This window comes from Dermacentor andersoni, chromosome 11, assembly GCF_023375885.2.
Source record: "Dermacentor andersoni chromosome 11, qqDerAnde1_hic_scaffold, whole genome shotgun sequence".
In the NCBI taxonomy this organism is placed as follows: Eukaryota; Metazoa; Arthropoda; class Arachnida; order Ixodida; family Ixodidae; genus Dermacentor; species Dermacentor andersoni.
Window position 1 is genome coordinate 49,099,673 of NC_092824.1, and position 20,767 is coordinate 49,120,439.

A 20,767-nucleotide genomic window follows, 5' to 3' on the forward strand; every position below is an offset into this window, starting at 1 on the left:
CTGCCGTTACTTCAGTGAATTCTTTTTTATCGTATGTTGTCGCACGAAAGCAAGAATAATTCAGTAGCTGCTCAGTATGGCAGCGTTATTACGAATTGCACATTGCGGGAAGGCCACTTAGAGTTCTATATTGCATTCTAGTGTATTTTCACACTGACTAGCATATGCACAAAGGCCCTCCTCATCGTGTTTTGTGTAAATAATTACGAATAATACGAAGGTGCGGCATTTTTCTGGCCGTTTATTTCAAATGAACAAATGAAGTCGCTATGGGAAGTATGGACGGATGATTTCGGTAAGCGGGCCTGTTCGTTCATGCCCATCAATTCCGGTGTAAGTTCTACAACTTCATAACGCAACAGCGGCTTCAAGTTTCGGCAACTGCCAACGTGTAATCTGAAAAGAAGATAGAGAGCGAAAGCTGTGACGTCGCTTGAGCACAACAAACGATGAAGCTGCTTGCGTGCAAGTCTAGGTGTGGAACAAAAGTTGCAGATGTCTCAGCACCGACTACACAGTAAACTCACCATTAATGGAAAAGTGTGTCTACTGAAAGGATTTTACGCGGCATGGCTCCCGTGTTTATTCTCGCTGTTTTTTCACGTCAAGCGTAATGAAACATTTACTTGCACCAACGCATCGCCCGTCCCCATTTCTCTGAAGAATGACGTGCCTTGAACAGATGTTCGCACATTTCAAAGATTTGGGTATACATAAAAGCACCTGGTACATTTCTTGCATGCTAAAGCTTATCAAGAAACTTTCAAGTTTAGGTTTAGGTTTAAGCCCATTACAGGTTTCCCGAGCACAGTCTCCAAGCTCAAGCCGCCTAAAGGCCGCACCACTTTCGTTACGCTGCTGACCCTGGCCAGGCGTATGACGTTCTTGCTAAAATACGCAGTTGATTTCCGCTAATACGACCCTTGCGGGACTGCGAGATCTGGTGGAATCGTTCGAAAGGCCGAGTTAACAAAACAAAGTAGTAAAATGAACAAATTCCGATAATTTTTTATTACTTTATGTAGTCTCTCGTCGTAGATACACTACTTCATCGCAGTACTACAGTAACTGTTCATGCCATCGCCTACCAGTGGCTCACAGACCGCAACACTGTCTTCGGCGTTGTCATCGGCGAAGTATTTCATAATAGACACAAGCGCCATCTCCCAAGCCAATCCGGATTAATAATGTGCTGGAGCAGCTTGGAAGACTCCACCCAAGCTAGAGTAATTCTAAGTGCAGTCGATTACGTGAACGTCGTCAGGAAAAACAAGGAGCACACGGCGCGCCGACAATTAAGGTTGCCTCACGTCTTTGAATATGAAGAAACTAAAGCGTCGTGTGCGCCGCGGCAGGAACCTCGCTTCACCCGGGACCACCTGACGAAAACTTTGGAAGCGTCCTCACTCACGAACGGGTCACTGCGAAGCGCATTGGGTCGTGCAGGCAACCTCGCGATAACAAACTTGCAATTACGTGTGCTTCCGTTTTCTATGTGGAAACGCAATGTTTTAAAAAAATGAAATGTGAGTACATGTACGTATCATCGCATATTGCATATCGTCGTCATAGCCTTAGTCCAGTTACTGCAGCCTCCGGAACTTACTGCTCTTTTAGACGCCCTCCACGACCCTTCCGCGACCCAGCTGCACAACATACTGCGGCCATAGTTTTCTGAAAAAGAAACTACTACAGGGAAGTTTGGTGCTAGTGTCTACGGAACCTGCAAGCGTGGCGGTTCAGTCAGCAGGGGAATGATGAATCTCTCTAAACTTCGTACTTATGGCCTGACGATGGTAGTGACTTTTCAAGTAGATCATTTTGTCAACGAAATCGCGGGTTATAGGTGTTACAGTTTCTCTACTATCATGCATTTCCACCGAGCTGTATTGCCTTCTGCGTCTATAAATATATTATTGCTTCAAGATGACCCAAACAAAGGCAAATAGGCCTCTCAGATAAGAACGTTTAAGTCTACAAGCACAAATATCACACAAATTTATGTATTCGACTATTATTATCACAGTAGCTTAGCAATCGCAGCGCATTAGTTTCAGATAGGAAACTGTATAATCAACACCGCTGATGGCCGCTCTCCTGTCGGGACACTGCGAACCTTCTATGAGGAAATAGCAAGCAACTTCTTTTGCATGGATTTTGCTTGCTTACCAAATAACTTACCCTATTTCGACGGCAGGACCTTCTAAGTCAAAATGATGTCAACGCTGGCGAACTTGGCAATGGAGGGTTTTCTGAACCGCGTCCTGCTGCTGGAGGAGTCACGCATTTTATTTTCTCTAGCAAGTCTTTATATGCAGATGTCAGGTCTTCGCTGGCCTGAAACGACAAGTTCAATCCCTTAATCAGCCAGTTCTGCTATAGCACACTTCTATTGCTACACTGCTATGGAGTTCAGGAAAGAGCCAGCCAACGTTGTATGGAACGTTGTATGGCCACAGGCGAGTCTATGCGTAGACACACACACGCAAAAAGAACAACTTTGTGTTCGAGATGTACTGTACGTGCGTGTTCAATGATACATATTGGGCAAAAATAGGGTATGTCCTTGACCTCAAGCTGCATGCGCTTGCGTTAAGTATGAATAGGTTTTTTCTTTCCTAGTGCTTCTTTTACTATGCCATAGGGAAGGCCGTTCTCAAAAAAAAAGTACGGTGTAATTACTGTTACTAGAGAACGTGTTGTCACTATTACGTGAATTCATTTCCTTCATTTCGTCATCATCAGGTGCGAACGCTCTCGGCAGCCGAGAACGCACTGTTATTTCTAATGTCTACAAGAAGCTCCTGGCTCGGCGCGCGGTAGTTTGTAGGGGTTTTCATGCCGCAAGAGAGCCCTACAGAAAGTTGAGAGGATAGCGACCAGTTCCATTACAGGCAGTTTCCCATCAGGTGGGTGTTCTGACGTAACCAGCAGTTCCACTGCTAGGTATGTGGGCGCGTTTCTGAAAATCTGCAGTTGCCTACAGGGCGAAGCGAGCGCAACCTGCGTTTCGGGAGCGTTCTGGGTGCAAACCGAGCAGGACGTGACCGCAGTCGAGCGGACCCTCCCAATTACACAAGCTTCCTTTTTACAGTGGGGCTGTTAGGACCTCGCTGGGTTTCTCTTGACGTCCGCAGCTTTGCCGAGCTGGGGAGAGACCTGAGAGAGAGGGGGAAAGCAGAGTATAAAAATAGCGTCATGCAGCATAGCGACACGGCGAAGGTGGGTGGTGCCTAGCGGGGGAGAAGGAGCGGCGCGGTGGAGACAAAGGTGGTGTGGCGTCATTGCTCTCCGATAAAAACCCGCGCGCTCGCTTTGGCGGCCCTCTTTCTCACGGTGGAAAAGAAATGCGTGGCTCTGCTATCGCAGGCACCCGAGACCAGCGGATCTGGGGGAAGCCCAGCAAAAGTTAGACTATGTGTGCGGTTTGGCACTAATTTACTGGCCTTCTCCCAGCTTCGGTGGCCTCTGGTGTTTGCGATAGCAGAGCCACGCATTGTTTATTGCGATATCAATTACATGGATGACAAACACAGTTGTCACGACAAATACAGCGCCTACCGTCTGCTTTTTTTTTTTTTTTGTCATAACACGGGCACCGGTGAATCACAGCTCACCTGAGCAAAAGGCTGGAGTTTCTTCACCAGGCCATTCAGCCTTGCGGGAGGCAATTTGGCATGCACATGCCACAGCAAGCGCATCAAATGCTTCGCAGTGATCCTCGTAGTCTGTAAAAGACGGCATACGCGACGAGGGAATAAAAAAATAAGACCGTTCGAGAATTCAAGATTTTGAATGCAAATCGAAGTCTTCTATGTTCGATTTGTATTCGGATTTGCCAATTCATTATTTGCAATGTTCGAATATTCATTTCAGTTCGACAATACAGGGTAAGAGACTGAAAAAGAAGAAAGGCAGGGAGATTACCCAGGTTGCACCTGGTTTGCTACCCTACATATTGTTGCCACACAACAGGCGCTTGCGAGACACGACGCAAGGGAAGACGAAGACGCGGGCATCTGGGCTTGGCACGAGATGGTTACCATCTTGGTCTCCGGTTGCTCTGCTCTTGTAAATGCATTGTAGTTACTTTGTATCTCTCTGCGCGTAACAATATTACACAATAAGACCGCTTACCGATGCACTGCCAGAAAGCAAATTGCAAGTAGTGATTGTTCCAAATGATACTGCGGCAGGGTTAACCGCGGCTGCTGTAGACAGGCCCCACTTCTTGAGCGGAACCACGAGTAGCTGATTTGCTCTCAATAGCTCCTCAATACACTTGCCCCGCCTCCAGTCAGCGCAAGAAATTGTTTCTCCTATTTATGAAAAGTAATCTGTTATTCGGGCGACCGCCCCTTGTCAGCTTTCTCCAAAACGATCTGCAGCGACGTAGCGTTGCAAGTGTAACCGCGTTACGTGTACAAAATCAAGTGAACAAGTCCACCTTCTTTTGTCTAACGGACACCACGCGGCCTTCATATTTCGCATCATATAGAAATATTTTAAAAAATATCTGTATTAGACTTGAAATCCGTGGGTCACTTACACCGAGTACTCGACTTTGATATTTGATTTGGTTCGGAAATCTCGTCATCCGGAAACTCCCCTTGTAAATATCGTATTCAGCATATATCTACACAAGTAGATGGGACTTATCAAAGGCATCGGCTGCTGCTCTACACTGATATGCAATTAAATGAAGTTCACGTAAACATCCCATAATTTTATGCAAGGCCTTCTAAAACTGAATTCCGACATCGCGTTTGTCTTGGGAACCGACACGCTGCCTTATGCGGTACAAAATAAAAAACAGCGTTGAGGCAGTTCAAACAAATAAAGCAAGCCCAAAGACGCCGCGGTGTTGGTTTTTAGCGGTGCCCGAAATCTCACATATTTGAGGATATTATATCGAAATACCACTTTCTTTCTTTGTCATTTGAGTATATTTTTAATCGTCTAATAGAACGTTTTAGCACTGTTTCACTTGGATTTCTGAAAGAGGGGGCAATTACTTGCACGATAAATCGCAGCGTCCAGGAAACTGGTTAAGGACACATATTGCATTCGCGAAGCTGAATCCTAGCAGTACAGTGACATCATGTCTACTTAACAGAAATCATCAGAACCAGCTCCATATTCTACATACATACATACCCCCCCAGAACATCCTAAGAGATTCATTGGCGTTACAGTTAACATTGTCGCGAGCTGCTCGAGAATAGGCTTTGCATAAAATGTTAATTCGAGCGCCAATGTATATTTCGTGGATAGAGGTATTTCACCTGATCGGCGGAAATGTGATAAGGGGGGGCTTGTAAGTACGTCGTGTAACCGTGACGTCGTTCAGCCTTCAATCACGCCGTGTACGAGGCGGTGGCTCGCTATAGTATTTCCATTTATATAATTTCAATGCTAGTTTTCCGGCAAAGTGAAAGCGAACGCTGTGATGTGCTGCGTACATGGGGGTCCTCGACTGGAAAAGTTAGACCGCAGGAATCCGTGAGAACATTAACTGAGATGATACGAGCGCTTGGTAAGCAACTCGGGTATCTGCCGCAAGAGAACGCGCACTACAGAAGCGGTGCTCACTACATTTCGGGCGAGAGATCACGTAAAATACATCGTATGCTCGTGACGTCACATCCGCTGCTGTCGTCTGCTTTCGCTACCTTCCGCCATCTTGGGCTACCTTATCAACAGGCGCGCGCATAGGCCTATAGGTTCCCCGATATAGCGCTGCCGTAAACCGTAAGTTGCGGAGTATCGTTGAATGACGTGCATACGGTATCAACTCTCTATCAACTGTCGGTATCAACTGTCTATCGAAGAACCAGCAACGCAGCCTGCGTCAAAGTCACGAAGCGGCCGTGTACAGGGTCCTGCATATTTCGCCGTGTACATTCTAAAGAAAAAAAGAACGGTTCTGCGCTCACTGCGGCACTGTTCTTGCTGAAATTTTGCTAAATGATCGCATTTTTGGAGTCTACATCGTTTAGCATAAACCTCGGCACAGTTATTTGCCTGGTTATTAAAATAAAAAAGTGCAAATTTGCCCGCCGCTGAAACCGAGCTGCTGCTGCCGCGACAGCGCAAGCGTAAACTTGTGATAAACTTGTGTCGCCACCTGCCGGCAGCTGCAGAAAACAGCATTTCCGGGAGGGCTGCCGCATGTTGCCGGCTGCACAACACCACACAAAAACAAAATAATCAGTAGCTATTGCCTACTGAAAGGGACACAACGCCCCTCCACCCGCTTTAAAACAACACACACAAGAAACTAGGTCATAAATTGACATTGCTGACTCTTAGAGATCATGACGTCACAGTGGGTGCCTGCACGTGCTTCCCGGGCGACCTGGCCACATTCACATTCATCCAAGTGACGTTTCTGCACCTCACGTCTCTTACAATCTTGTAATCGCATACACACCGCGACGCACTTGCGTACGCTCAACACAGCTCGAGCTTCCTTTTCGATACCTCCAGAGTGAGCGAAGTCCGTCTGTAATGCCACAAAGAAATGCGCGGCCGATGGTGAGATCAAACCTCCGTCTTCAAACTCGGTGGCCCAATGCTCCAACCATTAGGTCACGATCGCCCATATGCGTCTCTCGTGCCGAAGTCGCTCATTCGAAAGTTAAGGCTCGTGCCTCGCGTGTCAGTTTCTCACATTCTTCTCTCGTGGCGTTTTTGGGACCCTGCGTTAGGCTGCACTAAATGTGACTGAAGCTCGCCTTGAATGCTATCGCATTAAAACTGAGCAAGAGAGAGAACAAATGCACAGCGTTCACCCGTTCACGACGCTGCACTGGATGAGGGAAGTCGGGGCAAAAAAAAATTTAACGGGAAGACGAGAAAACACACAGGGGGTGGCAGGCACAGCCACAAAAGGACCATGCGCCCAATATATCCGGCGTACCTCGGCGTGCCTGTTGCCTTTCAGAGCGCTGCTTCTCAAGCCCCGGAGGAAGAAGTCATCGAAAATGACCATGCAGAAGTCCTCCCTGGCAAAGTGGTCAGCCATTTGAGTCAAGTGGCCAACCAGCGTGTGCAGGAACGGGTCCCGGTAAGCACGCCGGCCTTCGGCCGTGGCCAGGGTGCCCAGCACACGCAGCAGGCCCGTTCGGTCACGCTGACGAGCTGCGCGAACGCACGCGCCCGCGACTGTTGGCTGGGCAACTTCGACAACGTGACCAGGAGCTCAGGACAGTGGCCCTTCGGCCACCTGTCGAACTTCGACCCGAATGCGACAGCGTTAAGTCAACGGGCAACGTTTTCAAATAATCATGCTTTATACGATCGGCCGTATTTCAGCGACATTACGTTATCAACGTCGAGAAGGTAATGCCTTCTAATAACATGCGAATTTGCGGCACTTATTCGTAACTCCTCTGCAGCGCTGTGGCAGCATTTTGGCCGCCAGTAAGTGCACAGATGGAGGCATTCAAACAGTAGCGTTAACGAACCAAACACCATAACCGGAGAGGCTAAACTGTAGCAGCTGAACTGGGGAGGTATTCTGCAAGAGTCCATCTGGTGGACATGTCCATGTCGTCTGCTACTGCAGTGCTGGTTGGTTGTGACGCCTGGCTGCTGCGGACACGCAGCGCAGCCCAGCCAATCAGAACTTCAACAGCAGAGACGAAATGGACATGTCCACTCGGTGGACTCTTACATAATACCTCCCCAGTAATATCTTGCGCATTATCTACAGGTCACATTATTCAAGCCTCAACGTACAACACACAATTCATTGTATGATAAGAGGAGTAGCATTCTGGTATGAACTCTGTGAAGGAAAATCTCGCAATTCTGCGTTTCTGTTCGAATTGACCGGCTTTCATGATAGAACACGCGTACATTAACAACACAAATTGACCAAGAATCCGTAATGACAAACATAAATGTGGAATTACATAAACCAAGATACATGTGTACTAACCAACGTGCAAAACGTAGAACACTGCGAGCACACTGGCCATAGCATTCCCCTGAACGTACGCCTGAAACGTATCAGGAACTGGTCCCGAGTAATCAGTATTGGCGTTGGCTGACCCCTGATCATCCTGAGATTTCGTGCGGGAGTCCAGCTTTCGTAGCTGAAACATTAAAAGTAAAAAAAAATAGAATTAGAACAAACGCCATTGTTAGAAACTGTTTAAATTGTCGGTAAATAGTATGCCTACTGATACGATCTAGACCGGGTGAGGTGGGTCTTCAGCGCAGGAATCAGGAAACGACGACGAAGCCAGGCATCGAGATGATGATAAAAAAATTAAAAAAATTGTATTCACCTCATTGGTACATTGTTGTGATTCTCATCCAAGTCTCCAGCAGTTCTCATTAACGTGGGGGCCAGGGTGGCTTTAAATCGTTCCTGGCAGTCTTGTGGTCGTCGACGTCTTCGTAGGGAGCCTATGGAAGTAGGTTCTACTGTGGACGACCTCCTGCTCTTAAGGTTTTATTTCCGCCGTCCTTCGCTCCGTGTCAGCTCGGGGTATAAAATGGTTGACACTGTTTCTGAGAAGAGGGCAATTATGTTGACATGGAGGACGCCTGCTTGAACGCTTCTCACACTTGACAGGTCAAGCGTATACGGGGGCCATGAAGGCCTTAATTACCCCTTGCGGTCTGATGGTCATCGTTGCCTTCTTGGAGAGCCTGTGGAAGTAGGTTCTACCGTGGACGACCTCCTGCTCTTAAGGTTTTATTTCCGCCGTCCTTCGCTCCGTGTCAGCTCCGGGTATAAAATGGTTGACACTGTTTCTGAGAAGAGGGCAATTATGTTGACATGAGGACGCCTGCTTGAACGCTTCTCACACTTGACAGGTCAAGCGTATACGGGGGCCATGAAGGCCTTAATTACCCCTTGCGGTCTGGTGGTCATCGTTGCCTTCTTGGAGAGCCTGTGCAAGTAGGTTCTACCGTGGACGACCTCCTGCTCTTAAGGTTTTATTTCCGCCGTCCTTCGCTCCGTGTCAGCTCAGGGTATAAAATGGTTGACACTGTTTCTGAGAAGAGGGCAATTATGTTGACATGGAGGACGCCTGCTTGAACGCTTCTCACACTTGACAGGTCAAGCGTATACGGGGGCCATGAAGGCCTTAATTACCCCTTGCGGTCTGATGGTCATCGTTGCCTTCTTGGAGAGCCTGTGGAAGTAGGTTCTGCCGTCGGCGACGTCCTGCCCTTGGGGTTTTCTTTCCGTCGTCCTTCCCTCCATATCAGCTCCGGGAATAAAAGGGGTTGACATTGTTTTGGAGAAGAGGGTAATTATGTTGACATGGGGACGCCCGCTTGAATGCTTCTCACATTTGACAGGTCGAGGTCCAGGCATACCGAACAGCCTTTTCTGGGACGAGGGAAATCATCTTGACGTGGGAACGTACGCCTGAATGTCTCTAACTCTTGACAGGTCGATCATAAGAATATCTAGCCCACTAGAATGGCGCGTAAAGGTATACTGCAAGTTTAAAAAGATACTATACAATCAACATCTCGTCTATCGAAATGTACAACGACGGGTTCCCATCCCTGTCAATCAGTTTTCCCCCAGCAGTTGAACCAATTCAAGTCCAATAGTAACGCCTAGCAATAGCACAGTTACATCCAGGCATGCTCGTTTGCTTTAAAGGTCTTGACACTGCTGGTCGCAAGGCTAAAGCATTACATACTTTCGACATTGACGTAGTAGTATCCGCAGAACTAGTACATCATACTTTTGTCTTTGCTTCGAGTTGTTGATAAATTCGACTTCGCCCTGCCATCTGCTAGCCGCCTGGTTAGGTCAGATGGTAGAGCGGCTGGCCCGGAGACGCGGTGGGTGGTCCAAGGTCCAAGCCCCCGACCAGGACGAATTTTTCTACAACCGTGACGCTTTTCCTTCGAGGAACCCGTATGGGTTTCCTTTGTAGCACTTAGCTACGTTTGGTTGGATGTCTCATTTTGCCTTTATTAATTACCTTTAACATACCACTTTTAGAGCGAAGCTTTCTTTGCGAGCTCTGCCGGACTTTCTTTGCCGTGGCTACTTGGTGCTACGTACTGTCTTACCGAATAGGTCATGCCTAAAAAAAAGTTAAAATTACCTGACGGCGCGGCGGTCAGGCACGGCCTGCCCATCCCGACGTGGGAGCGGCCCGCAACGGCTCCTCCCTCGTAAGAGGGTTTCGGAGTCGCTCCTCAGGATCCGAATAAAGTTCATCGCCTGCCTGCCCGGCCGATGGTGAGATCGAAACTCGGTTCCCACAGCACCGCAGCCCCGATGCCCTAACCAATGAAGCCACAATCAGCTGTACACTTCAATCGTGCTAACGCCGACCAGATCTCTTGAGGCGATAACTGCGCGTGTCACGTAACGCGTGCCACAGGTGCGCGACGGAACGTGCGCCCGGGCCAGCTTCCCTCACCCCAAAGACGCAGGAACGAAACGGACAAATTTGTAGCATTTGAGTAGTCTAGGGTTCGACGAAAAGTTGGCCTGGTCAGGCGTAATTCATTGAGAGTCACCTTCACCACAACCAATACCTCTTTCAGGGACATCAAGAAGCTCCTTCTTTTCATTTCTACCCGGCGACGGGTGTCTCTTTTCCATGTGCCGGCACATCAGGGCGTCGAAGGTGGCGGACTTCCTCGCTAACTCCGCCGCCTCCCATGGTGTTTCTCGGTTCCTCATTGCCACTCCCTCATCCATAAAATCAAAGTTACGTGCCTGTTCCTTCGCCCAGTGAAATGTTCACTGGACGCGAGAGAACAGCGACACTGGACTCTTTAAGTGAATAAAAAGCGTCACTTGCATTCCCCCTTTCTTCCCACCGAAAAGACCCATTGTTCACCTCATCATCGCTCATGGCCGCTTCCATTTCTATTATTTCCGCTTTCATCTTTTATCTCACAGTAACTGTGCCTGTGGCAATCCTTGTACACACTTGCTCCATTATTTCAACGATTGTCCTCTTACTTCTCACGTTGCTAACCTCCTTAAAGATAATCACCCCACTACCGTAACACCTGATCTTTACCGCTCCCTTCTTACCGATCAAAGAAAGCGGGCACTTCTCATTCGTCTTTATCGCGTCATTTCTTCGTTCACTTTCCCGGACTCCTCCTAATATTTTTCTTCAACCATCCCTTATTTCTTCGTCGGTTTCCTTCCTCCCTCCTTTTTCCCTGTTTCCATTCCATATCCCTCACACCTAGCCCTTCGCCTTTCGCTTTATAGTGCCCTTAGTTATGCCAACTAAGGTGGAGTTCGTCTCCGGGGACACTATAGACGGAATGGCTGTTTTCTTGACTCGGCCCTTTAGTTTTTCCTCCATTCCCTGTCTGTAAACATTGCTAAATGCCCAAGATACACCAACTGAACCTGCTTGCCACCACTTTCAGGTCTCTTGCAGATCTTCAGTCGAGCTTCAGTCAAGCGGACTGCACTATGCTTCTGATACCTGACGTAAAGTCACACCCACCGGAGACCTCCGGTCACATGTACGAGAAGCACGCCATCCCACGAGCGTTCAAAAGCATACCCCTGCGTTTTGTCTAGAGGAACCTACTACACGCCAGTACGTCTCCAGGGTTGTGCAGCCCGGCCTACCCAAAGCTCTGCTCCAGATGCCCGGCATCCTGCTGGACCTGCAGGCCTCCTCTGGCCCTACCCTCTTCTGCCGTCCTAATTCTTTCTTCTTTCCTTTCCCTTTCCTTTGCTGTTTTTTCCTCATGTTCGGTGACTTAATAAAGAATTGGACGAATCCCGAGACGTCACACGCCACTTACTGCAGACAGGTATTCCGACATTCATTCCTGTCCCCTACTTGTAATTATATACATTTTCTGTCGGCTTACCACGTTTTTTTTTTTTTTCAGCCATTGGCTTTTCCTCAAATTATATTTCGGGTTTCAAGCCCTCTTCATTTAATTTTGATTGGCTTAAACCTGCTATACCTTGGTAGTGCGGGTTTCCCTCATTTTTATTTAGGCTATTTTTTCAATCTGAGGGGCTCAAAAATACGTCGTTAGGAGAGAGAGAAACAATCTTATTTGCCAATGCAAGGTTGGACGTTAGGTCAGGTAGGCCTAGTGTGGCTCCCAGGGGGAGCGACGTCTCGGGCCCACGAGACGAGTGCCACTTGTGTTTTCTTGTCTGCTCTTGTCAGCAGCTGGTTCCAACCCTCCTCGGAGGGAGCTGGCAGTAATGATTGTGGGGGAGGGTTACCCTCGCATACACAGAGAATGTGTTCCCGAGTGGCGAACACTCCCTGGTCGCACTTAGTACAGATGGGGCCGTAATCCACGCCAGTGATTAAATAAAGCCTAGAATCACTGAGAACAGAATGGGTCTGCAGTCTGCGTTGAAGTTCAACGCGGTCAATTGACCAAACCTGAAGAAAGGTCCGACGTTTCTGAACTGCGCATGGCGTTCCTTGTGAAGTCGGTGAACAAAAGGAAACTCGCGCGCGGTTCCGAAACGTCGGTTCTTTCTTCAGACTTGGCTCAGTTTACCGTGATAAAAATTCAGCATTTGAATAACCACTTCACGAGAGCTTCGCTTCACGTAGATTCCAAGATGTCCATTGCATATGCGTAATTTTTTTTGAAATTTCGGAATCCATTTTACCTTTCGCTTATGTCTAGAAACACTTAATTATTTTTGTGCGGTTAATTTTGTCCACTGTATCTTTTTTTACGTTTGCCTAACATCGCATACATAATAATAATTTTGTGCCTTCTTATTAACACTCCTTTACGGTAATATGTAACACCGCTCCTTTGTGCGAGCTCTCTTGACAGGGTAGAACTGATTAAATAAACAATCGTATCCATTTTTACTTATCATTAAAGTTCACGTTGTACTACTACTACTGCGACGTGTTTCTATAAAGATAATTGGCGTACTGGTACGTCTCGAAGTATGTTGCGCATGGGAAACTTCGATAAGAACAATGCACAGAGTATTTCTCACCTGATCATCAACCATGAGGCACATGAGAGATGGCAGAAACTTTGTGACGAGCTGCACGTCCTGCATCAAACACGCCACGTACAAACAAAATGATCGTGATTATAGCGAAACCTATGTCAAGAACACGCCTATACCACCTACAGCATCTTTCTTATCTGAGCTTCAAAATGTCGGCGACAAAGACTAGCAACACGGAAATTTCGACCCGCCCAAAATTGTCTGCTAGTCTGCTTCTAAGGAGAAGTCTTAGTCTTCGTTATTCGATTCGTATACCATTCAGAAATTTGGCATTCAATATGCTCCAGTATACTAATATCTTTATAGCAATAATGCGGACGTTCGAAGTGCATCGGCGATCACGCGCTTCGAGTGGTCTCGAGTGACCAAGTAAGCACAGCGGCGGCCTCGTGGTTGAACATCCGCCTCGTATGCGGGATGCACAAGGATGACCCGTGGCCAGGTGCAACGGTTCCTTGTGGAAGATCGCTTCGTGGTAGCTGGTCCTATAAAAATGTCTAGGCTTGGTCTCTTGACCCCAACCCAACTCTTCCCCAACCGCAGACGACCTTGTCGTAGAAGATCCGCTACGACTTCGGGAGGCAGAATGGAGCCGTCACCGGGTGCCTACCGGCAAAATAAAACACAAGTGTAATCGCGGCCAGATCCGTGGCTCTCGCGGAACCTCAACGCTTATAGCAGGGTGCGTCTCCAAAACCGGATAGCATCCCAAATTAATAGGTGCTTTGGGTTTCCACATGAAAAATTGCCGCAATCGGATCCGAGCAGGGCTCTGTTATGGCCACAGGGTCCGGCCGGGATTCGTATGGCACGGTATCCTTACCTGTTGTTCACCCCTAAAGAAAGCCGAGAGTCGAGCCGGAACACGCCTGTGCTTCGCTTGGATAACCCGTATATTACCGACAGGCGACGACCTTCACGCAGCTCAAGCCTACGCTCCTACACGAGGCTAGAGCGTATACTAGAAATATTCTAGTACACTGTAACGGAGCCACAGCTGCGGCTACTCATCTGCGCAGTCGCCACGCTCCGTCGCAAACACCGGAGTGCAGGGCGCATGCACGGCCTAGACCGACGAGCTCGCTCGGCTCAATCGCTGTGCGTCGAAGGTCATGTGATCTACTGCGGGATCGACGGATAGCATGTGAGAGCGAGCGAGAAGGCTGGTGTGGCTTGATGCGCGCCGTCTTCTCGCGCGCCATACGTTGGAGGTTACGCGATCTTCCGTGGGTGCTAAGGTAATAAGAGAGAGAGAGAAAGCTCTTTATTGAGAGAGCAGAGTAAATCAAGTATGCATGCTAACAAAGGCGCGCGTTGGCATTGTACCGACGATAAAACTTAAGCTGCAACAGATATTTATCGACCAACAGTATTGCTGGCAAGTGAGGCAGTATCGATTTACGCAGATGAATAAACTGCATCTCTTCTACGTAGACGGCCAAACATAACGATCTGACTGATCCGAACGACGTGATACAGGCGTGTAAGCGCGGAATTAGAAAAAAAAGAAAACCTACCAATAAATTATAAGCACCTAGGACAATATCGCTTCACATGAACAAACTAACTAGCTGTCGATTTACGAGATACAACGCTTTGCCAGATGCATTACTTGCTGAATTAGTCTCGCGTATCTCGCTTCACCTATTCGACAGATGAACTCTTGCGGGTGCGAGTTGTTATTTCGTACATGTATATGCCGCTCTTTAAAATTTGTCGCCAGGATTTAACCCCGGTCGAGCCTCTCTAAAAGCAGCCGTGCTTTTTATTCCTGTGATGGTACACGAAGAGCAGAACCTAACCCCCAAGGGCACGAAGAAACCACCGGATTCTCTCACACAGTGCATGAAACCTCAAACTAAAAACAAAGAACAAGCGCTATTGCGCAAAGCTACTATAAAAAAAAGAAAGCGATATTCCGCGGCAGTATGATGAAAAACCAAATACGCGACGGTGCTGAAGCAGACGCTCCGGCACGTGATCCAACTTTACATGTCATTCCGGTGTTGCCAGCAGGTGGCGCCGCCGTGTGTTCTCACCCCCCCCCCCCTCCGATGCTGTTCCATTTAAAATTCTCAATTTGCGCTCGTTCCGCGGACCTCAGCTCACCAGCTTCGGCTCCGTGTAGTTCTCGGTGTTCAACATCGTCCACGCCTCCATGCCCAGAGCCAGCATGCGCAGCAATAGCACCAAAACATGGTTGTCCTGCGCACGTTGAATGCATCAGCTCTCCAATACGTAAAAAATAATAAAAAGAGTGCATCGTGACAAAAAAAATTATGCATAGTGTGTGTGTGTGTGTGTGTGTGTTTTTTCGCAGCATACGTATGCAGCCGTATACATAGAAATCACAGTATAAAATTTCAATTCTCCATACATGCGAAGGAATGTTGGCGCATATTTCCGTTTAGAGAGAATTCCAGTCCCGCGGAGAAGTACGGATGTCCGCATTTCTGCCCAAAAACACCCAGGTAGTGTGATGCGAAGCGAGGAAAGCGATATAATATTCCATTGTCACTTGGCTTCAAAGACAACGGTTGCGGACAACAGCAGTCGCCTGGACCTCTTAACTGTTTGACACCACATGTGCACTGAGTAAATTTAAGCCTGAGAAGTGCAGGTTGATACGCGAGGCTTTTTACACACTGAAAGTCGATAACTTCTAGAAGCTGATTGATCCGGAAATGACGGAATCAAGACTGGGCCAACGCCAGACACTGTGTAATAAAATGTGCGGATATTGTGGCGCCTATCCTGACACGAGAGCAGGACAGATATATATTTCCTCCCAATGTTTTAATGTGGGTAGTAATGCTTCTGGACCAGGAGGAAGTGCAATCATGATAATTCATATAATGCTCCCGCATTACAGTCCGTCAAGTGCGGCTTACCCTAGAGTGCTTGAATCTTGCCCGGGGTTAGACATCGAGTAGTCGTAGCAGGAAGCGAAGAAGGAGGATGGGGAGGGAAAGATCTCTCACACTCGCTAGTGCGAGTAAATGATCACACAGGTCGAAAATAAGATACATATTTGCACGCATAGCATGTATTTTTGCACTTAATTTGTTTGAAACGATTCGAGAATAATTCGCTTAACGTATGTAGCAACAATTTCGTCGCCTCCGACGTAATTTTCGTGTGTTCTACTCCACAACAACAAGCTCTGTGCAACACGGAAACCCTTCCAGCACGTTATAGTTCACTCGAACGTCACATCATCAAAGCTGAGCGTGTGGGATATGCAAATGGTCCGAATTTGGGGCGCGTTTGTAAGAGGGCAGCTCGTAGTTCTCCGAGTCTGTTGGCATCTATCAGAAATCTGGTGGTTGTTGGCACAACAGGTCGTACATCTCATACTAGTCGGAATCGCGCTGTGTGTCGTCTTCAATGGTGCGTAAGTCTACGGTATCACGTGTCCGCATTTCTGAAACTATCTGTTAGGGCCGCTATCCATCTGCACTGCCGCGAGTGAAGAGTTCATGGTGATGCAGAACAGAGCATGACATCGACCACAGGTGGTTATCAAATGACTCACAATGGGAACCCAGCAGGGTACGAGCTTCTGAAGCAGACGTTATTGTACGTTAGCCGTCCGTGAGCAGCCCTCGCAAAACTTCCTTGAAGCTCCGTTTTGAGACAGTCGCCTATTTAATACAGCATGTAATATCGTATGCTCTGGTGTATTTCCGCGAGACAAGATGCAGTATTGTGGGCTGAAAGTGGGGAAAAAAACTGCTCGTGTTCACTTGACGGGCTCCGAAATCCGCTCGCAATTTCACAGCGAAAATTCCCTTCATGCAATGCTCGCTTCTGAAACTCCGCTGAAGGTATTGTGTAGACACGCGAATCAATACACATGAATCGAACAATACAAACACATGGAGTTCGAAATAGTCTGCAGTTACTCACCCTCGGCATGCCTTCGACGTTAATGAGGTGGGTCACGCTCTTCAGAGCTGACTGGCCAAGAAAGTTGATAGCGTACGGGTCACACAGCGTCATGGCGAGGTCGCTGAAATTTTTTAAAGATTTCGTTGCTATATGCAATTTTTCCTTGTGTTGTTGTTATGTGAATTCCTTGTATTTGATCAAAGTGGTTTAAACACGGTCGAGGAAACAGCTTTCCCAATACCCGGACTACATTGAGATGCAACGAATTATTGACTCTAGAGTGACCTCTGAACATACTCAAACATATCTTGTTCGCGCTAGTAGACGCCGAGTATCGTAACATGACTTGCCACGTGCGCTCAACCGTAGAGTAAACGCATGCACCGTCCTATATGTACACAGTGTTCACTGCACACGATCCTGTAAGAATCGTGTACAGTGGTTAATCTAGTATGTTCACGACCAGTGGTGTGAAGCAGAAAGTGGAAACTAGAGCGCTCGTCACTGCTAAAAACGCTTATATATATATATATATATATATATATATATATATATATATATATTGGTGTGTGTGTGTCGTGCCCTCTAGACAACAGATGCAGATCTCCAAGATCATGCTCCCGCGGGTTCCATGCAGCCGTGTTGCAAGAGCAGGAAACAGGTCATGAACGACGGGTTTTGGACACCCACTGATTGGCTCCGCCACGGGATAAATTTACGCTGCCCTGCAGCCCAACGCCTTTGGCGCGCTAACAAGGTCCACATTTCCTGCACCATTTCCGAATGCTGCGCCTGAAATATCTACATTTGGTAACTCATTTTTGCCGCAGTAACAGCACCACCTCACGAAAGGAAAAGTAAATTGATCGTTTCAGCCATGGCCTACAATATCAAAAAAGAAAGAAGAGGAGACCGCCACTCGATCTCGGAAGCCATGTTTGATCTCGTTTGACTAGCGAGCGGTGATCTCGAAACCCACACAAACGCCTCATCCTTAAACCGTTGTTTCACGGGTAACACAACGCGCGGCGACTCTGAAGCGCGAGTGGGCCAGGCCGTAGAGTTTCCTACAATAATTACTAGAGAGAACTCTGGTGCTGCAATCGTTCAGCCCCCATGGCAATGATGGAAAGTACGTGCATTTGTCCAATCTTTATGCTTGTTGATTCATGCGTTCTTGTGACTTGGCTTATTGCGCTTTATCTTCCTTCACTGTCCCGAATCCCAGAGCAACCAACACTTTCCGAAGTGAAGCAGGCGCTGCGAACACGCACAATCGCTACTAACTGCAACGGTCCATCTTGCCGAAGTGGCCCAATCAAAACGCACCAAGCGTCTCGAGGCACTGGCCTGTCCGCAACAAATTCATGACGACGTTTTATGACGCTTGCCACTGCATGTGTCCGTGGCGTGACGGTTTCAATATCTGGCATCTGTGTTAGAGGCTCTCTGTTCGAATCATTTATTACGCAATATTTTGTTCAAAATGACGAGTTTAGAAAGTCGCGTAGCCGTTTGCAGCCAGAAAGACGAAGTTTAGCCAAGTCCATGTACCTCGCGTAATTCCCATGCAAGCTGAACCGCTTCCATTGCAGCGCCCTGTAGACACTACCGCCAGAGTCCCCTCTACAATTATTGCATGAAACCCTATGGGCCGGGCGACACAGAGGGATAGTTTATGCCATTGCATATAAGCACAAGTGGCTCATGTCACGCGGCCTCAGAGACAGTGCCTGAACACGCCTCAAGCGCAGAAGTCGATTCGAGAGAGCCACATTGCGTACCACAGTTTAAGTAAGCTGCGCAGTGGACACCAGAGCGGCTCTAATGGCGGACACGTACCACAGGAGTTCTTCTTGCCCGCGTTTGACCTCCAGGATGGCCTGAAGCTCTCGAGACCTCTTGGCATCCATGCTCTTCTCCCGGATGCAGGCATCGAGGCACCAGGCGAACTTGTGGGAACGGTCTATAGCCGTGATTTCCTGGATCTGCATTCGGGGTATAACTTTCCCTCTGCGTCGGTTACGTCAGAAACAGAAGCTCGCGTGCAAAACTCTATAGCCAGGGGAAATGTGGCCCGTACTTTCTCGAACTCGTCGAATGGAAAACACGATTTATTAAGTTGGAACGGCGCCACTAAATTTGCGGCGATATGCTAGGTGCTCTACTAGTTTCTGTATCAAACCTTCCTTTGCAGCCGTACGGGACAAGTTTGATGAGAATGCCAACGTATTCGGTCGCGCATATCGGGAATGGCTGTCCCGAAACTGGTACTGGGCTCTAAATTACCTCTAAATGTATATGCCTTGCGAACTCACCCGTTCGAATTCCTAAATTGCTATATCTCCGCCTGAAGCGTGCGTTTAAAAGGTAACCAGCGGATTCTCGATAACAAGTCAAACGTCCACTCTTTTCGTTACGAAATAACGCTCGTCTCTTCGAGTAATCTAGCCTACCGAGTAAATTTGTGTGCAATCTCCCACAGCCAACATGTGGGTAAACTGTGTTTAGATTTTTTTTATTCGGCAGAATCACTTAGGATTACTTATGTATGGGTACGCGAAAGCGTATTATATCGTTTGCAGAGCTCAGAACTCACGAACGCGCTTATCTAATGTGCTCGTGACGTGGCGCCACCTCCTCCCCATTGGCTGCGCCATCACGTGCCCAATGACGCACGCACTAGGCCACACCTTCAGACGCTTCTCGGCCTTCTGGGCTTTAGAACGCTGCCCCTCAGACGAGAATAAGTCTTATCAGACACCACCGACATCGCTGGCGTCATGTGACTGCGACGCGGACCTCCACGGAGATCCCCTCTGGCGCCTGCTTCCACGGAACCACCAGTCTGCTGCCGCTCGGCACGCCACCTGCCAAGCCGTAGAGCAATCCGCGACGTGAAGTGCGCAATGACGCACGCACTAGGCCCACATTTAGTCAACCAGAACCGCGGAGCCGCCATAGCGTACGGGATACGAGGTCGTTATTCATCCCGGGTTGAATTGCCGACCCAACCAAAATGTCCTGTTTTTTTTTTTTTTTTCAAGGACATTATTTCGTTTATAGAAACCGCTTTGAGAAATTTCGAAGAAATCCGAGCATATGTTTACGGGTTTTTTACTATTTTGCTGTCGGCCATTTCCGGTACCATCTTTCGGTCACGGCGACTACGATGACTTTTCCCGTGATGGGGCATATAATGCGCTCCCGTTATTAATCTAGAAACATTTTTTGGTAATTTATGTTACCGAAAAACTACGCCTACAATCACGCCACTTATAAACGACTTGTATTGGCCGGGCTGGTGGACGCAGTACTAGCTATATATACTATGCCATGCAGCTTTGAACAAAGCTGCGCGACGATACGAAGTAATATAGGGTGCTATACATTCACTGACACGCAAACAGGAACACGCGAGGCACAGTTCGTGATGCGCCGGGTCGAAGAAATCGACTCCAGCAATCGCCCTGCCTATATGTTTTCTTCCACTGCCTTTACCGCACTTTCAAAGCGCGCGAAATCAGCGCGGCACTCGTGTACCTAACGCCCCCCTGAACACAACGACGTGAAACCGCCCCTCACGCCAATTCGTCAAGGACAGCGCTCCAAGGTGCCATTCCAGGAACCAGGGCAATGCCGGTTCATGAGCCGACTGCGGAATGACCCGCAATCATTATTGCACTTGCACGCGGTGGTTTAGCGTACCCAAATGCGATGCCCAGTAATGTAATGTCCAGTAATACTGCTGTTATAAACATGTGCCCTTTTGTGAGGCTTTAAATCGAGCCTACACTGTTCATGATTTCCTTCGGTGCCCATGTGGTGCTGAAACAGCCTGTGTTTTTCAGGGCATTTCTAACTCGTTAGCTTTACTTGGCTCGTTGCTCAATTGCT

The 20,767-nt window shown here is 48.0% G+C and overlaps 1 protein-coding gene across 1 annotated transcript in view; it reads right to left on the reverse strand.

Annotated features, from left to right (window-relative positions):
* Positions 1–224: 224 nt before the first annotated feature.
* Positions 225–20,767, reverse strand: part of LOC126517819 (negative elongation factor B-like) — a 41,591-nt gene continuing 21,048 nt past the window's right edge. The window contains exons 4-12 of the mRNA XM_050167619.3: positions 18,713–18,858; positions 16,889–16,991; positions 15,089–15,184; positions 12,962–13,021; positions 7,946–8,102; positions 6,923–7,143; positions 3,618–3,728; positions 2,182–2,337; positions 225–396 (exon numbers count right to left, since the gene is read on the reverse strand). Coding sequence (XP_050023576.1) covers positions 2,209–2,337; positions 3,618–3,728; positions 6,923–7,143; positions 7,946–8,102; positions 12,962–13,021; positions 15,089–15,184; positions 16,889–16,991; positions 18,713–18,858 — 1,023 coding nt within the window. The 3' untranslated portion in view covers positions 225–396; positions 2,182–2,208. The remainder of the gene's footprint in view (positions 397–2,181; positions 2,338–3,617; positions 3,729–6,922; positions 7,144–7,945; positions 8,103–12,961; positions 13,022–15,088; positions 15,185–16,888; positions 16,992–18,712; positions 18,859–20,767) is intronic.